Source organism: Chlorocebus sabaeus, chromosome 20 (genome assembly GCF_047675955.1).
Source record: "Chlorocebus sabaeus isolate Y175 chromosome 20, mChlSab1.0.hap1, whole genome shotgun sequence".
Taxonomy (NCBI): domain Eukaryota; kingdom Metazoa; phylum Chordata; class Mammalia; order Primates; family Cercopithecidae; genus Chlorocebus; species Chlorocebus sabaeus.
In genome coordinates, this window is record NC_132923.1 from 69,949,687 (window position 1) to 69,968,448 (window position 18,762).

The 18,762-nt window shown below is 37.1% G+C and overlaps 1 protein-coding gene across 12 annotated transcripts in view; it reads right to left on the bottom strand.

The window, feature by feature from the left end:
- Window positions 1-18,762, bottom strand: part of MIER1 (MIER1 transcriptional regulator) — a 63,530-nt gene that overhangs the window by 25,544 nt on the left and 19,224 nt on the right. For 10 of the 12 annotated variants that reach the window (XM_007978387.3, XM_007978385.3, XM_007978384.3 and 7 more), the window contains 4 exons: window positions 16,483-16,628; window positions 4,587-4,748; window positions 3,515-3,647; window positions 2,765-2,829 (listed from right to left, as the gene is read on the bottom strand). In XM_007978387.3, the coding sequence (XP_007976578.1) occupies window positions 2,765-2,829; window positions 3,515-3,647; window positions 4,587-4,748; window positions 16,483-16,581 (459 nt within the window). In that variant the 5' untranslated portion in view covers window positions 16,582-16,628. The remainder of the gene's footprint in view (window positions 1-2,764; window positions 2,830-3,514; window positions 3,648-4,586; window positions 4,749-16,482; window positions 16,629-18,762) is intronic. The other 2 variants (XM_073007217.1, XM_007978379.3) reach the window with 1 other exon arrangement.

Below are 18,762 nucleotides of genomic sequence, written 5' to 3' on the forward strand. Positions count from 1 at the left end.
CTCTTACAATGGAATTCTCTTTATGTCTTCTACTATAAAAAGAGTCCTTTATTGTCACATCTTGTGCCTCTTTTAATTTAACTCACCTATGCCTACCAAAGAACACTGTCACATTACTAACCCTGGCTGGGGTGCTTCTAAACGATCAATGCCTGGATCAATCACAGGACAATTAAATTAGAATCTATGAATGAAGGCCCTGGTAGTCAGCACCTCTAAGTTACCCAAATGATTCTAACATAAAAACAGGGTTGAGAACATCTGGATTAGTATAAAGATAGGTACTTCCGTTTTCCTGTTCAGTTCTGAACATTTCTTTTCATCTGTTAATTTGTTGTGTAGTACAGGGAAGAGAAGGGAAACAGCTTTGAAGATCATTATATGTAATGTTATCATATATGTAATTTTCCTTTAATCTTTCAAGCAAGCCCCATAAGGCTGACATTGTTATCCCTATACTACATGTAAGAAGAAGATGCTCAAAAATTTGATTTTCTCAGAAGCACACAATTACTAAGTTCTAGAGCTATAACTAAAATTCAGATTTGACTTCAAAACTGTTTCCCCTACCTTGTTTCTATAAAAACTCAATTTGGTAAATCTTTTTTTTTTTGAGACGGAGTCTCGCTCTGTCACCCAGGCTGGAGTGCAGTGGCCGGATCTCAGCTCACTGCAAGCTCCGCCTCCTGGGTTTACGCCATTCTCCTGCCTCAGCCTCCGGAGTAGCTGGGACTACAGGCGCCCGCCACCTCACCCGGCTAGTTTTTTGTATTTCTTAGTAGAGACGGGGTTTGACAGTATTAGCCAGGATGGTCTCGATCTCCTGACCTCGTGATCCGCCCGTCTCGGCCTCCCAAAGTACTGGGATTACAGGCTTGAGCCACGGCACCCGGCCAATTTCGTAAATCTTAAAAAAAAAAAATGAATCTCTGAACCTTGACAATTATTTACAACAACAAAATCACACTGAAAGAAAACAATCTGCATTTACTCTGGCCTGCTTTATTACATAATTTTTTTTCTGAGAAAGGTGTGGTTAGTTAATACCCTTTCTGAGTAAGGTATGGGTAATTAATACCCTCCAGCAATGAAGGTGTTCTACCTCTTAGCTTTTGTTCTTGCATTTAAAAAAAAGCACTGAATGCTTAATCAAATACTCTACTGAACACTCCAGATTAAAAAAACAACGTATGTTGAAGATACATAAACTTGAATATGTAGTGGGACAGCAATTTAAAAGGACTCCCATGGTTTCTAGCTTTTTTCATCTTAATTTCTGCTTACTGCAGGAATCAGATTAAAAACAGGATGAAAGAACCCTTGCCCAAATGGGCCACACAAATTAACTTTTGTGATTCTCGTTTTCTGTCTTGAGTTCCATCATTTGCTCAAATTAACACATACCGCACACTGGGCTAATCTTGTCTCTCAACAAAAATAACATTTTTTCTTTTATATAAATGATCTGTTTTAACCAGTTCTACATAAAAAATTTTTTTGAAGACATGGGGTCTATGTTGCCCAGCTTGGTCTCAAACTCCTGGGCTGAAGTGATTCCGCCTACCCTCAGCCTCCTAAGCTGGGACAACAAAGGAAAACATCATTGCAACCAGCTAATTCTACATAACATTTTGACAGATTTTCCTAAGAGCTCAGTTCTTTTACAATAACTTAAAATTCTTTAACTTAACTGTATGATTAATTATATGCTATATATTTTATAATTAAAAACTAATCTCATTATCTTTAAATTCATTTCAGAAATTAAGTTGTATATAGTTATGAAGAAGCCAAATCTGTTTCTTCACACAATAAGCTTACCAGTTATAAATGTCAACATTAAATTCAATCATTTGGAGAGTTTTCCTTTTATAAAGTAATACAGAATGAAAAACTTACAAACTACTAAACAAAATTTACTTAACAAATATCAAAGCCTCCACAATTGCTTTCCATAATATTGAAAAATATATATGTGATACTTTTTACAGGGCAACAAATGCCTAATTCAGCACTACTTCAGGACTAAATCAGAAATGTGGATTTTTGTTTTATTTTTTGTTTTGTTTTATAAAATGAGACAGGGGGCCAGGCATGGTGGCTCAAGCCTGTAATCCCACCACTTTGGGAGGCCGAGACAAGCAGATCACGAGGGCAGGAGATCGAGGCCATCCTGGCTAACATGGTGAAACCCCGTCTCTACTAAAAAAACACAAAAAACTAGCTGGGAGTGGTGACGGGCGCCCATAGTCCCAGCTACTCGGGAGGCTGAGGCAGGAGAATGGCATAAACCCGGGAGGCAGAGCTTGCAGTGAGCTGAGATCCGGCCACTGCACTTCAGCCTGGGTGACAGAGCGAGACTCCGTCTCAAAAAAAAAAAAAATGAGACAGGGTCCCGCAATGCTGCCCAAGCTGGTCTCAAACTCCTGGGCTCAAGTGATCTGCCTGCCTCAGCCTCCCAAAGTGCTGGGATTACAGGCGTGAGCCACCACACCCGGCCAGAAATGTAGATTTCTAATCTTAGTCTGAGTGCCGACTTCCTCAACAAAATCCAATTCTTTAAATTCATTTTATTTTATAAAAAGATAAATATATCCCTAACCTAGATGTGTTAAGGAATCTGAACATTTACCAAACATTTAAATGTCACAAAAGGGCTTACATCGATTTTATCAATATACATAGTTAGTAAAAAATAATTACACTAGGCTTTTAAAAAATATATTAATTTATCTAAATTTTGGGAAAATATTGTTCTAACTACCTTTTTCCAGTCTTCTGATGGAATGTAATCTTCATCTTCTTCAGATTCTTCTTCTACTTCACTGTCTAGAATAAATAAGACACCAATACTATAAAATGACTGCTTAAGCTGTCTACATCTACAAATTATTTTTACATCTACCATCAAATATTTGGATATGCTCAAAGGTATCTAATGAATTAAGCCAAGATATTTCTAACCAAATAACACCCTATCACTTAAAAAAACAAAACCAAAAAAACCATTAACTTTCTACGTAACTGTATTCTCATGAAATGATTTCCTATAAAAACTTATGGGAAAAAACCGATTTAGAATAAAGATAATATTACCTTACTACATATATCATGACAGTTTATTTTTCTTCAAGTGTTTTTCTTCTTTTTAAACTAGAGAAATTTAGGTGTATTTATCAATATACCTAAAAAAGGCTAAGAGGCAAAGAAAGTAAAAAATGGAAACTAGGGAAAGACTATGAGAAATAAAAAGATGACCATGAAACAAACATTTAAAAACAGGGCAAGGAAAAAACAAATACAACTGAAGTCAAGTAGTACATGACACAATTACCGCAGTATATTCACTAACAGGGACCGTGCATTACTAAACTAATAACTTACAATAAAAATCCATTTACTGTTGAAAAGAATTTCAGACTGAATTTAAAGACCAGTTTAAAAAATGAGGATTTTAGGTAATACCTAAAATAGTAAAAATTATATTCAAATATTATCAACCAGTAACACTTACTTGTATCAAAATATTTACATCGACGTGGGCGGATAATTTCCTGGGCATCTTGAGAAGCAACAGATTGTGATGGATCATCATTGGAAGACTGAGTTTCATCCTCCTGACCTGATGAATCCTTTATATTCTCCTCCTGAGGAATAATAAATTTAATTTCTTTAAGATGTAAAGAAAATGGTTGCAGATGAAAGGCCATAGCGTATAAATTTTGTTCTAATATAAGCAGAAGACTAAAATGAATATACTAGATGTAATATCGTATTCTGGGTTGGATCCTGCAACAGGAAAAAGTACATTAGCAGAAAAACTGGTATAATTCAATCTGCAGTTACTAGCACTGTACCAAGATGTTAACCTCAGCAGAAGCTGATCATATAGGAACTTTCTATACTAGCTTTAAAAGTTTTATAAATCTAAAATTATTTCAAAATAAAGAAAAATAAACACAAACTGCCAATTAGCCTTCATTATTTAAAAGCAATAGCATTTTTTTGAAAGTTGGTATAAATGGCCAGGTGTGGTCGCTCACGCCTGTAATCCCAGCACTTTGGGAGGCCAAGGCGGTTCATGAGGTCAGGAGATCGAGACCATCCTGGCTAACGTGGTAAAACCCTGTCTCTACTAAAAATACAAAAACTTAGCCAGGCGTAGTGGTGGGCGCCTGTAGTCCCAGCTACTTGGGAGGCTGAGGCAAGAGAATGGCGTGAATCTGGGAGGCAGAGCTTGCAGTGAGCCGAGATAGCCCCACTGCACTCCAGTCTGGGTGACAGAGCGAGACTCCATCTCCAAAAAAACCACACAAACAAAAAAAGAAAGTTGGTATAAATAAATTAGAATAAGCACTGGAAAAAAAAGAAACCTGAAACGAGAAGACCAAACTGTTACCTCTCAGGAGCAGATTACAGGGGATTTCCAATTTTTATGTTATGTATTTCTGTAATATCTTAATGTTTAACACTTTTAAAATCAGGAAAAGTAAAGATTATAAAAACAAGTAATCAAAATGTATTAAGAAATTTTAACTTCAACAAGAATAAAGACTACAATCTTAAATATATGTATGTAGACTTACTTTATTTTCCCCACTACAGCCACTGTTGTCATCATTATCAGCATCTTCATCATCTTCACCTTCTTCTTCCTCTTCCTCCTCTTCCTCATCTTCTTCAGGTAGTCGAACAGTACTACCATAACCATAAAGGCTGAGAAGTTCATGAATTGGCATGTCACCTTCCTAAATAAATAAAAATAAAAGTTAATTTCTGAATCAGTGATATTTCTGATTCCCAGGCTATAATCCACAAATCTGTGGAGTATTCATTCTATGTTGAAGAATAAAAGCTGTATCATGAATTCTCAGATCATAAAAAAGTAAAACTGAAAATATTTCTGAAACCCAGGAATATCCCAATCTTTTTAGTATTTCTATAAAATTAACCAATTCCTATTGCTGACAAGATTTTTAAGTATAATTAAAAAGCAGCCTTGGTCTAACATGGACTATTCTTTTTGCAATCAATTCAATATATGCACAATGACAGTTAACGCTATGCATGGATGCCCACTCTTAATAAGAGTACCATACTTGAGGGTGGAGAAATAGAACAATGAGAATTAGACTATAAATTAAGTTAACAAACCCAGAAAGGCAGATGAAATTCAGAGCATCCAGAGCTCAGCCCGAACACATGAAAAAAAACCCAAAAAAAAAAACCCAGTAGTAATACACAGAAATGATAATGGACTACATTAACCATATATTCTTTTCTATGGTTAGCTCCATTTACACATAAAATCATCTCATGCAATCCTTACCATCTATCATACAGACTTGTTATATTATTTCCATTTCATAGACGAGAAAACAGAGGCTGACAGCTTAAGCATTTCTTCAGAAATCACACAAGTTACAAGGAGTAGAGCCAGATTTAAACAGTCTAACTCCAAAAGCCCATATACATATCAATACACCACAGTGCCTTGGCCAGGGACTTCCCTCAATCCCCACAAAAATCAGACTCTCTGTGGATGCAAAAGAAATGTCCATATGCAATGAAATGAGATCAGCTTTCTATACAAACTACTCACTCTAACCAGTAAACAAGAAAACAGGAAATGCACAGCATCAGGGAAACGTTAACAGAATTCTGATTATAAAAAGAAAATTTAATCCAAATCATGTAAACACATTATACACTCATGCACACCCACATACAATGTACATGGTCTGAAGCAAAACAGTCAGAAAATCATCAGTTTAGAAGCTAGAAAAAAAGGGTAATCATGAATAAGACATGGTTCATATTTCTCCAGCAGTCATGGAAAGAAAGAAATAAGTCTAGCTAGTGTGTTAAACACATTGCTACAATGGGTATGGGTAAATCAGACTGGATTAGATGACACAATTAACCTCCATCACTCAAAATCCATGTGAGAAAAAATTAATGATTATAATTTGAAAAGATTTTCTTATGAAGAACTAGGAAGAAGGCATCCTCCAAAACTTCTATCTCACATTACAAATGGATATTCTGGTTATGAATGAGTTTGTGAATCTATTTCTGAAAGATAAATCAATTCCAAGACCCCTAATGATTTGCAGAAGCTACAACCTGAAAAAGTGGTAACTTTATCAAGGCAAGGTATTGCCACTCTAGCTAAATAACCCACTGGCAAACAACTGATAGCTCTTATATTGTGTTTCTCAAAGTACAACACCAACAGTGCTTTAAGTGTTCAAGTATCTGGTCCATGTACCAAGGATCTGTACTACAGGACATTGGTATTTGGGAATGTGGGAAGTCAGTCCTTAAGAACTAAAACAAAACTTCGAAATAAGAGACAGAAGTGTAATAAGAGAAATATAATGAAAAGGCTAGATTTATTTTTTTGAGACAGAATCTTGCCCTGTAACCCAGGCTGCAGTGCAGTGGCACAATCATGGCTCACTGCAGCCTCAACCCACTGGGTTCAAATGATCCTTCCACCTCAGCCTCCCAAGTAGCTGGGACTATACATGTGCACCACCATGCCTGGTTAATTTTTGTATTTTTCATAGAGAAGGGTTTCACTATGTTGCCCAGGCTGGTCTCAAACACTTGGGTGCAAGTGATTTGCCCACCTTGGCTTCCCAAAATGTAGGATTGGAAACGTGAGCCACCGTGCCCAGCATAAAGCTAGTTTTATACACAAGAATAACAAATAGCTGCCATAAAGTGTCTTCTATGTGTCAGGCATTTGTGATAGGTGCTTTGATTTCACTGTCTTTTTTTCTTGCAACAATGAAAGCAGTGTCAAAACATACAATTCCATTAGATCTGCACTGATAGAGACTTTATTATAATACCCAGACCTCCTAATCTCAGGTCATTTAACTTTGCTTAGGCTCACACCCTGCACCCCAAAATCAGAAGCAAGTTTAGCAACTGATCACTATTGTGAAGAAAAGCCACTGAAGTCACTAGTATGAATAAGGGCCCCAAAAAGAAAAAACATAAGCATTAACAGTTTGCAACTAAAATTTACATAGGCCTTAAGAGTTCATGAAAAACTTGTTTCATTATTTGATCCTCAAAACTATCCTGTTACTACTACCTTTAATTTTTATAACTGTGTTATAACTAATCCTTTGAAACCACACAGCTAATTACACAGCCGTGCTCTATTTTGAACTCGTCTTCTGACAAGATCACGGTACTTGGTTCACTCCAAAAAAAGAGGTGTATAATTAACCAAATAAATGCCCTCAGGCTCTCTACCATTGGTCTGTCTTATTAAGGGCATCCAAATTACCTTGAGGGTTTACTAAAATGGGCTGCTGAGCCTCACCCAAGTTTCTGACCTAGAAAGTCTCCAGTGAAGCCTGAGAACCTACAATTAAAAAAAGAAAAAAAAAAAAAAATCTCAGGTGATGCTAATGCTGCTGGTATGAGACCACCTTGGAAACCACTAATCTCACAGGTCTGGATAAGATACCTGCAAATCACCTTATCCAACGGGAGGTAATAAAGCTTGAACATTAACTTTAATAAAGCTTATCATATGACATATGATATCCAGCTCACATATTTGTCGAACGGATAGGTGACATACTAACTACATGGAGAAAAAATTTTTCTTTTTTAACCATTATCAAGAATGTAGAATGTCTGACAATCATAGTTAGATTAAGGTTTTTCCCTCTTGGATATACAGATGAGAAGTGTGACTCACTTTATAAAAATTCATTTCTCAGGCCAAGCGCAGTGGCTCACGCCTGTAATCCCAGCACTTTGGGAGGGTAAGGTTGGCAGAACACTTAAGGTCAGGAGTTCAAGACCAGCCTGGTCAACAAGGCAAAACCCCCACTCCACTAAAAACATAAAACAATCAGCCAGGCATGGTGGTGCACACCTGTAGTCTCAGCTACTCAGGAGGCTGAGGCAGGATAATTGCTTGAACCCAGGAAGCAGAGGTTGCAGTGAGATGAGATCATGCCACTGCACTCCAGCCTGGGTGACAGAGTGAGACTGTCTCAAGAAAAAAAAAAGGAAAAAGGAAAAAGAAAAAAATTCATTTCTCAAAGAAAAATTCTCCAACACCTCCAATATTGACTAAGCAGAGAACAGAGAGTCAAAAGTGGCCTGATCACAATGCATTTAGAGGGGGAATGCTTGAATTACAATCGTAATAGAACTGGCACAGATGGAGAAAAATCATTCAAGTCACAGCAAATGACAAATGCACAGGTACAGAAACAAAAATGAATAATCCGGTTACCCTGATTAGAGCAGACATATCATTTATAGTAACTAAAAAAAAAAGTATCATTTCAGAAGGCTACACATTACTGAAAGATCAGTTATAGATTAATGAAAGTGAGGATTACTATTTTTAACTACTTTCTCTAGTTTTATGTAATTTTTAAAGGGATCTGTTATATTCCTGACTCAATTTGAGCAAACTGAATAGTTACTAACACTATGGAAGTATTTAGGGGAAATTACACACACAATAAAACACTCAACATGAACTTAGGCAGGGGAAGATTTAGTTTGCTTGCCAAGCAGACTGAGCCAAGTAGGAATCCACTGCTATCATTCACTACACATTCACCTGTATTATGATCAGAAACTAAATGAAATTAGTGGTTGTGGAAAAGAAAAAATTTGAGAGACGCAATGGGATTCAACCAGGGATTAGGAGAGATGGAGGTCCTGGTGATGCTGAATCCCTGGTTCCATATATTCCTTGTACCCAACTACACATTCATATACCTTCTAATAGTTTATTTTTACACAAGGTTATTTTTAGATGGGTTTTATCAAATGTAAACAAAATATCCTTACTTAATCAACAAAATGCTTACTTATGCTGGGCGCAGTGGCTCACACCCGTAATCCCAGTACTTTGGGAGACTGAGGGGGCAGATCACTTGAGGTCAAGAATTCAAGACTGGACTGGCCAACATGGTGGAACCCCATCTCTATTAAAAATACAAAAACTAGCCAGGCATGGTGGTGCTGGCATGCAATCCCAGCTACTCAGGAGGCTGAGGCAACTGCTTGAACCCAGGAGGCAGAGGCTGCAGTGAGCCGAGACTGTGTCACTGCACTCCAGCCTGGGCGACAGAGTAAGACCCTGTCTCAAGAAAATTTTTTAAAAAAAGAAAAAAAAATGCTTACTTAATAGTATTAAACTTGTAACTCAGCTGTCACCCAATATCAGGTGAGTAATATCAGCTTAGTAAGCAACAAAGAAAAAATCATCACCACCAAAAATACAACTTGAAGCATGACAGTATAAAAAGTCTCTTATTTAATCTAAGGTAAAAGTGAAAATCTTGCAGCAAACTCTGGGCTACAACTACAATAAAAACCAGAATCAATTTTGCTGAGGAATCCTGTTTCAAATTGCAATAGCATGTATTTGTGTTCCTGCTTTGTGCTAACTGAAGTACTTAAAGATTTACCAAGCATTAGCAAGCATAAACAAGCATCACATAAGGATTATTTATTTCCCCTGCAAGCCTCTCCTACTCTCTTCTACTTCTGTACTTGTCTACTCACATGAAATGTTCTTTCTTCCATTCCAAACATTTATTTTCCTTGAAAGTTCACCTCCTGGACCACAGTAGCTGACATAATTGGAATCACTGTATTCTCTGGCCATATATTTGGAGTGGGCACATGACCCACGCTTGTCCATACTTTGTTTCCGGATTTTTATCAACAGCAACTTAAGAAAGAAGCACAGACTATCTCAAGTAGTAAATGTGGGAGACCTACAAACTGACAGCATCATATGAAGAAAGTTGGTCTGAAAAGAGAAGTCAGGTGAGTCAGGTGGGACACGGTGGCTCACGCCTGTAATCTTAGCACTTTGGGAGGCCAAGGTAGGCAGATCACTCGAGCTCAGGCGTTCGAGACCAGACTGAGCAACATGGCGAAATGCTGTCCCTACAAAAAATACAACAAGAATTAGCTGGGTGTGGTGGCACATGCTCATAGTCCCAGCTACTAGGGGGGCTGAGGCAGGAGGATGGCTTCATCCAGGGAGGTCGAGGCTGCAGTGAGCCAAGATGGCACTGCTGCACTCCAGCCTGAGTGACAAAGTGAGACACCGTCTCAAAAACAAAAAGAGGTAAACCATGTAGACAAGCAGAAATAGAGAAAATAAATTCTGGTGGCACTTGAGTCCCTGGGGAGCAGATATATCCCTCTTTTAATGAAATTCCATGAGACTTACATGAAATTCTTCATTTTGTCTAACCTAGTTTGAGGTTAGACTGTGTGTAATCTAGTTACAGACAGATTTCTGTCTCTGCACCCCCAAATTCCGATGCTATAAACAGTAATGATATGGTGTAACACAAATATTCTGTTATTTCCCTCTGAAAAAAAGACTTAAGGATGAATAAAACTTGGCCAAAAGTAGTACACTATTATACCAGAGCCTGTCAGTCCCTGTTCCAGAGAATTTCTCATTAGTTTATATTACCAAAGGCTACATTCTACCAGTTACTCAAGGGCTTACTTCAACTTAAATTGAAACATCACAATAAAGTGGCACAGTGTTTTAATCCCATTCACGTAGGTGTTAAAAGAGTATAAAAAGGGGAGAACAGAGTGTAAGAGAAAATTATGTGTCAAGTTGTAAACTTTCAGTTATAGGTCAGGGACTTTTTTGAATCTTATGAATGACATTAACTACTAAGATTTATTTTGTGTTTATTATGTGCCAAATATTATGTTAAGTGCTTTAGATATATTATTCTTGTAATAACATCTGAAGTTTAACAATCTTAAGTAACCTATCCTAAGTCACAAACTGAAATAAGTAGTAGAGCTGGATTACGAACCTGGGCAGTTTAACTCACTGCTTTACACTGCCCTTCTGTACATATGCGTATATACTGCCTTCTTCAAAATCTAACATCAGGTTAAGTATACAGCATCCTGTTATAATGTGAACTAAGAGGACTGATAATCTGTGAGAAATAAGTAAAGTGAGCATAGTACATGATAAATAAAAATACTGGAATGTAGCCAGGCACGGTGGCATGCACTTGCAGTCCTAACTACTCAGGAGGCTGAAGCGAGAGGAAGGCATGAACCCAGGAGTTTGAGGGTGCTTGAGTTATGACTGCACCACTGCACTCCAGCCAGCATGACAGAATGACACCCTGTCTCTAAAAAATTAAATTAAAAAACAAAAACAAAAACAGGAATACACATTGTATTTGCAGATTGTACTTTAAGAAATGAGTTGTTTTACACTGTAACAAAAGGAGGGGCAATCATGTCTGCATAAGCTAAAGGAAGGCTGGCTGAAGGTGGGAGAAATTGACTTTTTAAAAGATAAACTGACCAGGCTTGGTGGCTCACACCTATAATCCCAGCACTTTGGGAGGCCAAAGTGGGAGGACTGCTTGCACACAGGAGTTCAACATCAGCCTGGGCAACAGAGCAAGAACCCATCTCTACAAAAAATAAAAAATTAGCCGGGCATAGTAGTGTGCCTACAGTATCAGCTACGCAGGTGGTGAGGCAGGTGGATCGCATGAGCCTGGGAGGGTGACAGAGTAAGACCCTGTATCAAAAAGGATAAACACTACATACTATATCTCAAGTTAAGTCTGCTCTAATTTCAAGACAATAGGGTAAAGTTATCAAACACCAACGTAGTATAAGGTTGGAGTGGCATCCAACTCCTAGCTGCAGAAGAGGTGCTAGTTCCTAGCTCCTTCTCCCTCACATCAGGAGGTTAGTCATTAAGAAATGGCAGATGCTGACCTTCAAGTCAGGGCCATTTGATGGATGGAGATAGTACTCTTCTTACACCTGTTGTACCAAAACTGACTTACCAATAAAATGCTAATGAAGATAGGAAGAAGAGGCTGATTTCCAGCCAAAAAGGCCTAAGGGACCACATCCAGACTGAACTAGAGAGATGGTTCCTAAGGTAACCAACCTCTTGGGGCTGGGGCTTGACTAGAAGATACAACCATATAGGAATGAAGGCAGTGAACTCTTCTTTATAATCCTCACACTGAGATTTCTTTTCTGTCTATATAATGTGTGTATACTTCAATCTCTCGCATTTTAATCTCACATTTTAATTATTCTCTAGCTCTGGAGATTCACTGGATGGAACACACCTGGTACTTTAAAAGTATATATTAAGTACTGATACTGTTATAGTGTGATTTTTATAAAATATATCTAAATACATGAAGATACTGCAATCTAGATCTTTCTTTTCCCAAATGGACTGCCATAATTGTGCCCATATAGAGTCTCTGATTTTAAAGAGTTCATTTGGAAAACAGAGTTAAACGCGAGTGTTTCTATTTGTAGCAAACAAAAGTCCATCTATGGCCAGGTGCAACAGCTCATGCCTATAACCCCAGCACTTTGGGAGGCTGAGATGGGCAGATCACTTGAGGCCGGGAGTTCGAGACCAGCCTGGGCAACATGGTAAAACCTTGTCTCTACTAAAAATACAAAAATTAGCACATGCCTGTAATCCTAGCTACTTGAGAGACTGAGGCAGGAGAATTGCTTGAACCCAGGAGGTGGAGATTGCAGTAAGCTGAGATCGTGCCATTGCACGGCAGCCCAGGCAACAGAGTGAGACTCTGTCTCAAAAAAACAAAAGTCTATTTACTATGGGAATGATTCTGATATTCCCTTCAAGATCCCCACAATAAATAATAACCTACACACCCAATTTTATTAAAACATTTGTTATCTTTTATATTGCCATAATCCATGCATACAAAAGTAACAATACACATCAAAACTTCTATCATTAGTTTTCACTGAAAATTCTAGAATTCAAATTCAATGAACTTAAAACCAAATGCTATATAGTTATTGATATTTCCTGAATGAATGTCAGAGTTCTGCCACAATACATCAAAAATTCATTTCATGCAACCGAAGTGTAAGGTGAAAAACACTTTATCAATCCCTGACATAACTAATGTTTTGCTTCTATAAAAGCAAATAAATAATCAACACAACAAAATCTTATTCACTTTTTAAATAAAAACAACAAGGATTTTGTTTGGTTTATACCTAAAGAGTTAGTAACTCTAGGAAATCCAACAAATTGGCCCCAAAATATTGCTTAGCTTTAGGTTATAGATGAAAAGCATTCTGTGCTACTTAAAACAAAGCTTTAATTGTTTCTGGGAGAAGTCAGAGAAGAATCTGAGAAGGTATAAGGTTGCCTAGTTGAAAGGATGATAAAGGATTGGTTCAACTGTCTTTTTTTTCCCTATCTCTATAAATAATTCTATTTTAACTTCTATTTCCTAAGGCAGAGTCACTTGAAAGCAAGTTTTAAGGCACTATATGGGGCTGGGGAAAGGAATAGGAGAGAGAAACAGGAAAAGGCAATGATATAACCAAAATTTTAGCACAGCCCATTAGTAATTTTCTACTAATTAAATGTAATAAATATTTCATTTTCTGAAATAGAAAAAAATCATTCTAACTCATAACCCATTATGAAAACTGTACTTGTTTTCTCTTGCTAATTAGTATTTGAGCTAATACACAATATAAGACAAAAAATATAAGATTTTATTACTGTACCTTTTATCCCAGATGGCTATTCAGAAGCAAAAAATATATCTAAAGTGATAGATGCTTCTCTGAATATAGGCAAACTGAAAATAATTGTCTTCTCACTTCACAAATACATGAAGTGACTATGATTGTTAAATCAACTGTTTCCCTTGATTCAGAATCTAGATTCTGAATCATTCAATTATAACTGTTTTTGAATTGCTTCCCAGCCTCCTACTTTTAAAGAATAGTTCTGACTCCAAGTTCCTCAAGTGCCCTGTTTTCAGAGACACAGTCTCTGATAAATAAAACAACAGGGTAAATAGTAGTAACATTTTCACTCTGTCACCTAGGCTGGGGAGCAGTGGTGCTATCACAGCTCACTGCAGCCTCGGATTCCTGGGCCCCAGCAATCCTCCCACCTGAGCCTCATGAATTGTTGGAACTACAGGTGCTTGCCACCATGCCTAATTCATCTTTTTAAAAATTTTTTGGTAGAGATGTGGGTCTCACTATGTTGCCCAGGCTGGTCTTGAATTCGAGGCCTCAAGTAATCCTCCTGCCTTGGCCTTCCAAAGTACTGAGATTACAGGCATAAACCACTATGCCCAGCCTTTCATATGCTTTTTAACCCATTCTTGAAAGACTTTTGTGATAGCCAATACATAACTTTGACACATTAAATTATTCACACATTGTGGATTAAGTCAGCTGTAATCACTAAATGATCTAATCCCAAAGCCAGCTCTAATCCCACAATGGGATCACCTAACAAGATTTGAATAAACAGTAATAGAACTCCTTTCTGAGCTCTTTGAATGTATCCTTTAAAAAGTTACAAACTAAAATTATGAGACATAGGTCTTTATTACCATAAAAGTATAAGCATTCATTTTCCATGACATTATGTATTCTAAATCCTTAAAGAATGAAACTATGTCTTATTTCTTATGTTCTTTTTATCATGGAGTACAGGAAATCATATGCATGATAAATTTTATTAGAACATACCAGACTGATACCCATTCATTCATACAATACTTTTGAGTGAACACTTTTGCAAGGTACCATGAAATATACTGGTGAATAACACAGTCATTTTATTTCATTTTATCTTCTCAAAACCAGTGGCGGTACAGCCAATAAAGAAACAATTACAAATTGTGTCCTAACACTAAAGAAAGCATTAAATAGGATACAGTGGTAAAAATAAATAAATAAATAAATAAAACAAAGCAAAACTAATTAAAAGCTAATTAGGGGACAGGAAACGCTGCTATTCTGAGGAGGCAACACCGAACCCAGAGGATAAGTAGCCGGCCTTGGGCTTCAGCTTATTCAGTGAGAATAAGCTGAAAATCCTTGAGGCAGGAAGAAACTCGCTTATTTAACAACAAAAGCAGCTAGTGTGGCTATAACATACGTAGTATGATACATGGATGAGAAGCTATTATCATAAAGGTGGCCTTGCTGGCCTGGTTGAGGAGTTTGGGTTTTCTTTGTTTATAATAGGAAGCCAGGAGGTTGATATAAATTGATTTACATTTTGAAAAGAAGATCATGGCTGCTGGGTGGAAATGTATCAGGAGAAAGATGGTAAAAGAGGAAATGGGGAAACCAGGTAGGAAGTTACTGTAATAGTCTAGGCTAGAAATAATGGCAACCTAGGCAGCAATGGAGCTAAAGAGTCGGCTAAGGGATATTCTTGTGGATACAAATGATAGGTTTATTTAGAAGTAAGATATTGAAAGAGAAGGAAAATGACTCACTGGTTTCTGACTTAGGCAACAGGGTAAACAGTAGTGCCACTTTTTACTGAAAGAACAGGGAAAAAACAAGTAGAGAAAAAAACACAGTCAATAGTTCTGTTTTGGACATTTATAATTTAGAGATGGCCGTTGAGATAAGCAGGCAGAAATGTCAAGGTGGATAAACAAAACTGGAGACAGTAAATAGGTTAATGTTAGAAATAGAAACTAAAGAATACTAAGCATATAGACACCATGGGAATAAATTCAATCACACAGCTTAGTGACCTTCAAATTTGGTGTACATATAATGCCAACTTACTTAATGAAGATGTGGATCTGAACCCCACCTAAAGATATTCTGATTCAGTATGCCGGGGGAGAGGTCTAAATATCTGCTTCTTAAAGTAAGTACATGGCTGATTCTAATGCAGCTGACCCTCATACTACATTTTGAGGAGCACTGATCCAGACAAAGACAGGAGAGAAAAAAAGAAGGTCCAAACTGAGAATTACAAACTACCAAAATGTAAATCTTGAGTAAGGGAAGAACAGTCTGCAAAAGATACTGAATAGGAACAAAAAGATAAAGAAAACCAGACTGTGGTGTACTCCAGAATTCAAGTAAAAGAAGGGAGTGTTAAACTACATTGAATACTGCTGAGAAAAAGTAAGGTAGCAAGAGAAAAGTGAACATAACAATAGATATAACAAGGAAAGTTCACTGGTCACCTTGATAGGAAGAGATGGAGATAATCTAGAGCACTTTATGTAGTGAATGGAAAATGATATTTCAAGACATTTTTGGCTCTGAAGGAGAATAAGTAAAAGATATGGTAACTGGGGAAGGACAAAGGGTATATAAGAGGCTGTGCAGAATCCTTTTATAGTCTATTTTTGACCAGACCTTTTGTAGTAGAATCCTTTAATAGTCTATGTTTTACCAAAGTAACTATGTGAATTCTGTTATTTCACATAATAAAGTCATTGTTTTTAAAAGCCTTTCTTTTCAAACTTTAAATATACCACCTATGATCACACAGAATTTTTCAGTCATTAATATATAAAACAATTTCTCTCCTAAACAGACAATCAAAATTTCAAATCTTCCCTTTCCACAAAAAAGTCATAACTAATTCATACCCTAGCTCTACATGTTATTTACCCTTGCAAGATCTTCTATTTCAGAACTGAAGTTTGTTTCTCCTTCCATCATTTCTTCCTCTTCTAATGTTCGTTCATCATCAAAATCGTGAACCAGCATGTCAGCTGATGGATCAAATTCATGGTCATCTGATGTTGCTGAACCTCCTGGTAAGGAATATTTCAAAAAGTTTGGTAAACCAAATTAAGTGGATCTTATTAATATTAATGTATTTATTTTTATGTGAAGCTGGATGTAAGTCAAAAGTACCAAGAAAAAGCTACGCACAGCAACTATTATATATTGCTTTTTAAGTTACAACGGCAAAATGGGAGGAAAATGTTTAGTTTTAAAAGTGTTTATAATGTTATAAATATGAAACAAGTTGTAACTAATAAATGGTCATATCAAATAAGAACAGGTTTTTCCTGTGGAAAAAAGTCACAATTCTTTTTTGTCTTTTTCTTCTTTGAGACAGGGTCTCGCTCTGTCTCAGGCTAGCATGCAGTGACACAATCAGCTCACTGCAGCCTCGACCTCCTAGAGTCAAGCGATCCTTCTACCTCTACCTCCAAAGTAGCTGGGAATACAACCACCACACCCAGCTAATTTTTAAATATTTTTTTGGTAAAGGCAGGGTCTTGCTGTGTTGCCTGGCTGGTCTTGAACTCCCAGGCTCAAGCAATCAACCTGCCTTGGCTTCCCAAAGTGCTGGAATTACAGGTGTACCTGGCCCTAAAAAACACAATTCTTAACCATTTGATTGATGTTTGATAGACCCAAAGAGTTTGAACTCCTCTGGCCCATGAGGAGACTGTAAGTCAGCCCTCCATGTCCATCCACGGTTTCTGTGTCTGTGGATTCAACCAACAGCAGACTGAAAATATTAAGAGAAAAAACAAACAAAAAACCTCTGTCTGCCTTCAACATGTACAGGCTTTTTTCTTGTCATTATTCCCCAAACAACACAATATAACTATTTACATAGTGTTTACCTATATTAGGCATTTTTTATATATATATACACATACACACACACACACACACACACACACACACACACCAGAGATTATGTAAAGCATATAAGAGAATGTGCATAGGTTACACACAAATACTACGCATTTTGTATCAGGGATTTGAGCATCCACAATTTTGGTATCTGAGGGAGGTTCACAGATACCGAGGGATGACTGTATAGTCATGTGAAATATACAGTCATCTGAATACACAGTCTAGTGAAGACACAGCTGCACTCAAATATTATTATTCTGTAAGTACTTCCTTGAAAATACATTCTAGTGGCTGGATGTAGTTGCTCATGCTTTAATCCCAGCACTTCACGAGGCCAAGATGGGAGGATCACTTGAGCCTAGGAGTTTGAGACAAGCCTGGGCAACATAATGAGACCCCGTCTCTAAAAAAAATTTAAAAATTAGCTGGGTGTGGTGCTGTGCGACTGTCATCCCAGTCAGTAAGGAGGCTGAGGCAGGAGAACTGCCTGAGCCTGGGAGGTCAAGGCCACAGTGAGTCATGATCACACTACTGCGCTCCAGCCCGGGAAACAGAGCAAGGGCCTGACTTTAAAAAAAAAAAAAATCTAATATTTGGGTAGCTGTCCTTAATTTAGTGGATTTTGATCAGAAATAACCCAAAAGACTGAGTAGAAGAGCAAAATTTATTAAAACTGCATAAAGAATTCTTATCAAAGTCATTAAAAATAATCTAGTAGGTAACTGACATGTGGTTGAGGAATACTGGTGGACCCTATAGGGTCAAGCTTTGTAAAATAGCATAATGCAAAGGCTGGGCATACATAGTCTGTAAAATATCCCCATGTTTTACTACTGCCAATGTGGACCTAGATTTGCAAAAGCATTGTTTACTAATAAACAAATGAGTTACTGAACACTGAAAAATTAGCAATTTTTAAAGTTTTAACTGTTGATGGTTAGACATTAATAGATGTACCTATTCTTTCATTTCACTCCAGAAAGAGAACCAATAAGTAAAGCAAAGAGACAGAGCTGACTTCTTGAAAATCTGACTATTATGAATAAAGGAGTGACCAAGGCTTAGGGTTTTCCAGTTACAACAATTTTCAAAAGAATCATTTTTTGAGTGCTTACTATGTGCCAGACAGTATGTTCAAGCATGTCATATACATTACCTCAATTAATCTTCAAATAATCCTACGAAGTAGGTATTATCACCCCATTTAAAGAGGAAAAAAACAAAATAAAAACTCAAGGCTTAGAGATTTTAAGTAGCAAGTCTAAACTTACAAAGCCAGTAAACAGCAAA